The sequence below is a fragment of the Cucurbita moschata genome, unplaced genomic scaffold (genome assembly GCF_002738365.1).
Source record: "Cucurbita moschata cultivar Rifu unplaced genomic scaffold, Cmos_1.0 Cmo_Scf00010, whole genome shotgun sequence".
NCBI lineage: Eukaryota > Viridiplantae > Streptophyta > Magnoliopsida > Cucurbitales > Cucurbitaceae > Cucurbita > Cucurbita moschata.
The window spans coordinates 4,300,912-4,304,355 of NW_019268526.1; the positions used below are offsets into that span (position 1 = coordinate 4,300,912).

The 3,444-nt window shown below is 38.5% G+C and overlaps 1 protein-coding gene across 1 annotated transcript; it reads right to left on the bottom strand.

Moving 5' to 3' along the window:
* Positions 1-34: 34 nt before the first annotated feature.
* Positions 35-2,206, bottom strand: LOC111448434. The gene is made up of 5 exons (XM_023088023.1): positions 1,567-2,206; positions 1,428-1,485; positions 876-959; positions 656-791; positions 35-575 (listed from the first exon to the last, which is right to left on the bottom strand). Exons 1-5 carry the CDS (start codon positions 2,150-2,152, stop codon positions 258-260), a joined length of 1,182 nt encoding a protein of 393 aa, XP_022943791.1. The 5' UTR covers positions 2,153-2,206; the 3' UTR covers positions 35-257.
* Between the last annotated feature and the right edge of the window lie 1,238 nt (positions 2,207-3,444).

Consider the following 3,444-nt stretch of genomic DNA (forward strand, 5'->3'; position numbering starts at 1 on the left):
CAAAAAAAAAAAAAAAAAAAAAAAACCACACTAATTCACAACCCCACAATCTCTTTTTTTTCTTTAATTTTTTTTGTTCTCTCTCACTTACAAGTCTATTTATATATAGACATTAATATACACAAACCCCACAAAAAAACAAAAACAAAAAAAGGTTATCTAGTTAATTAGCAAGCAAATCATCGTTGATCGACTGACTCCTCGTAAAGGTTACCACTTTTTCTTTTTGTCTTGTTAATTAAATTCTCCAATCAATTCTATAGAGTTTCAGACGCCGTCGTTGTCTCCTCCACTACCACCGCCGGAGCGCGACGGTCGGCGGCGGTTATGGAGCAGTGGAGATGCCTGTGGCAGCTGGTCAGATGGTCGTTGGTCAGACCGGCGGCTTGCATGAAGGAATGGACGACCGTTGGTCCGACCGACCGGAAACCTCGTCTGATCATGTCTTTGCTTATGGTCTCTGATTTTGATGTCTTCACCGGAATTTTGTGGCCGGATTTGTACTGCGGTGAAAACGGCTTGTTGTTCACAAACCCCCAAATGTATTTGTCGAATGATCCAAACTCCTTCTTAATCTGTAATTAAAAATATTAATTAATTGGGGTTGACCACTAAGTCGATGGGTTTTGATTTGAAATATTTAATTCTCATTTACCTCGAGGATTCGGATAGCGTTGTCGACGACTCCTCGGACTCTGTTAATGTCTATGCCGTATTCCGAGCTGATTGATAGCATCTGTTTGTCGGAAAAAATGGCCACCGTTTCTGCAACGAAACTTGAAAATGCATTTCTGGGCAACGAAGAACATTAATTAAATTAGTGAATTAGTAAGAACAAAAATGAATTATTTGATGGAAATTGTTGTTTTTGGTACCTGAAATCTTGGCGTTTCTTCAAAATTGAAGTCCAATCCGAACCCACCTGGGCCACGCTTAGAACCAGCAATTCAAACAGCATTCTGTGTTCAATTCCAGAATTCAGTACTCAAATTCATGGATTATATAGTAAACTTAATTTAATTATATTAACTTTTACTTTAATCCGATGGAGAAGAGATAGAAACAGAGTCAGAGAGAGAGAGAGAAAAAAAAACAGAGTCGGAGAGGGAGAGAGAGAGAAACAGAGTCGGAGAGGAGAGAGAGAAACAGAGTCGGAGAGAGAGACAGAGAGAAACAGAGTCGGAGAGAGAGACAGAGAAAAACAGAGGCGGAGAGAGAGACAGAGAAAAACAGAGGCGGAGAGAGAGACAGAGAAAAACAGAGGCGGAGAGAGACAGAGAGAAACAGAGTCGGAGAGAGAGACAGAGAGAAACAGAGGCGGAGAGAGACAGAGAGAAAAACAGAGTCTGAGAGAGAGAGACAGAGAGAAACAGAGGCGGAGAGAGACAGAGAGAAAAAGAGAGTCGGAGAGAGAGAGAGAGACTCACTTGTCATCATGAACAGGGACGCCCCATTCTTCATCATGGTAAGCAACATAAATGGGATCTATAAAGGGAAAGAGATAATTTAATTTATGAATATCATAAACAGGGGAAATTAAAAAAAAAAAAAAAACATAATTGGTACCTGAATTGGGAGTGATGAAGCTGCATCTCCGATCTTCAACGGCGGGTTTAATTTTAGAATCAAGAGGAACAACTTTATCAAACCGGGCAGATTTAGATCTTCCATAATGGGCAATTCTCATCTTCCTCTGCGCCTGTTGCAGAGCCACCTGCTCTCTTCTCACGGCGGCGATACTTCCCGGCGAGTCAGTAATCAAAGAAGAAGCGTAGCTCAAGGACGCAACCTCAAATCCGCCACCACCTGCAACATTATCACAAATCACAACATTCCCATTTCCAGCCAATTTGAAGCTTTTTGATTTCTTCCTATCCAAGGCAGCCTTGGGGCGAGACAGAGCAGCGGCCGGAATTAGAATCTTGTCAGAGCTGGAGTTCATGGGGTTAGTGTCATTGGCTCGCTTGGTGGCCGGAGGACGCGGCGATTTGGACTTGGGGGAGGTAGGGGAGACGGCGGCAGAAGGGGGTTTTTTGAGGGAATTACGGCGGTCGAGGACACGGTTGCAGGTGGGTTGAAGGACGGGCCGGGCGGTGAATTTGGAATCAACGACGACAGAGGTGGCTTCCAAGGCCTGCTCCGAACGACACATCGTTCTGCTTTTAGAGAGAGAGAGAGAGAGAAATGGGAATTAGTGAAGAGAGAGGGAAAGGGAGAGAGAGGGGTTTTATAAAGGAATTGGAGGAGAGAGAATGAAGGGCAAAACGGTGCGTTTTGGTTTGGTCTTCCATACAGATTACAGCCTCAAGTGAGGGGCATCGCTTTTTGGGAACTACGCCACGAGGATGACAATGACGCGCCCCTCTCCCTCTTTCCATTTTTACCCTTCAACTTCTTTTTTTTCTTTCTTATTTAAATTTTTAAAATTAATATATATATATATATATATATAACAATTAATTAAATATTTAAAACATACGATGGCTTCATGACTTTACTTTAGGCTTCCCCAAAATGTCTAATTAAAGTAGAGATAGTATTCCTCACTTATAAACATGTGATCTTCCACTGAATTAGCCAATGTGGGACTCATTCTGAATAATAATCTTCAACAGTTTAAAAGTCTTTTATGTATAGGTTTATAATCTTTAAATAGCGTAAAATCTCAGTCGAATATGTAAGTTAAGCGTAAAAATCTAGTGGAATCTTTTAATATCTAACCTAAGTAGAGGTAAGTGTAAAAACCTAGTGGAATATTAATAATTTAATAAAGTCAAAACCTATAAGATTTGAAAAATCTTTATCTTGGTTATTAAGTTAATTAACCATGATTATAACTAAATTAATCGATTTTGTTTTTGACATTATATGGAAGTGAAGATAGGGATGGCCCTACTTTTGTTATGGAAAATGGGAGACGATCACTTGGGGGAGTTAGGGCGTCAACTTTTTCGCAATTATTTGTATATATAAATTCCAATCACATTCAATCCAACCCGAAACTTAAAGGGCATGAAATAGGGTAAAGAGTCGTGGATAAGGAACGTACCTATGGATGAAAATGACCCATTATTTAACTTCACTTTTTACCTTTTTACCTGTATATGATTCTAATTCCTTCACTTTTTTTTTTGTTTCTATGCTCGGGACTTTCTGTGTCCCTCTTTCTTTAAAATTTATTATTTAATGACGTGTTAAATATGAAAAAAATATAATTGTCGTGAAAATTTATATGATTTTAAGGGACAAAGGATAGTAAATGAAGAATTAAATGTATTTTTTGTAATTTTGAATTTATTTATTTATACAAAAGAAAAATAAAAGGTTTAAAAATAGCTTTTAGTTCACTCTCAAATTGCTTTATTATTGATGACTTTATTGAAAAATTAGGTAAAATTTAAAGTTTTCATGGTCGGTTTTTTTTTTTTTTTTTTTTTTTTAACT

Excerpts from the sequence above, each read along its gene's own strand:
- LOC111448434 (XM_023088023.1), bottom strand. The coding sequence starts at position 2,152 with ATGTGTCGTTCGGAGCAGGCCTTGGAAGCCACCTCTGTCGTCGTTGAT. Across the intron at positions 960-1,427 it reads GTCCCTGTTCATGATGACAA|AATGCTGTTTGAATTGCTGG; the intron begins GTGAGTCTCTCT and ends AATTGAACACAG. Across the intron at positions 576-655 it reads ACGCTATCCGAATCCTCGAG|ATTAAGAAGGAGTTTGGATC; the intron begins GTAAATGAGAAT and ends TTTTAATTACAG.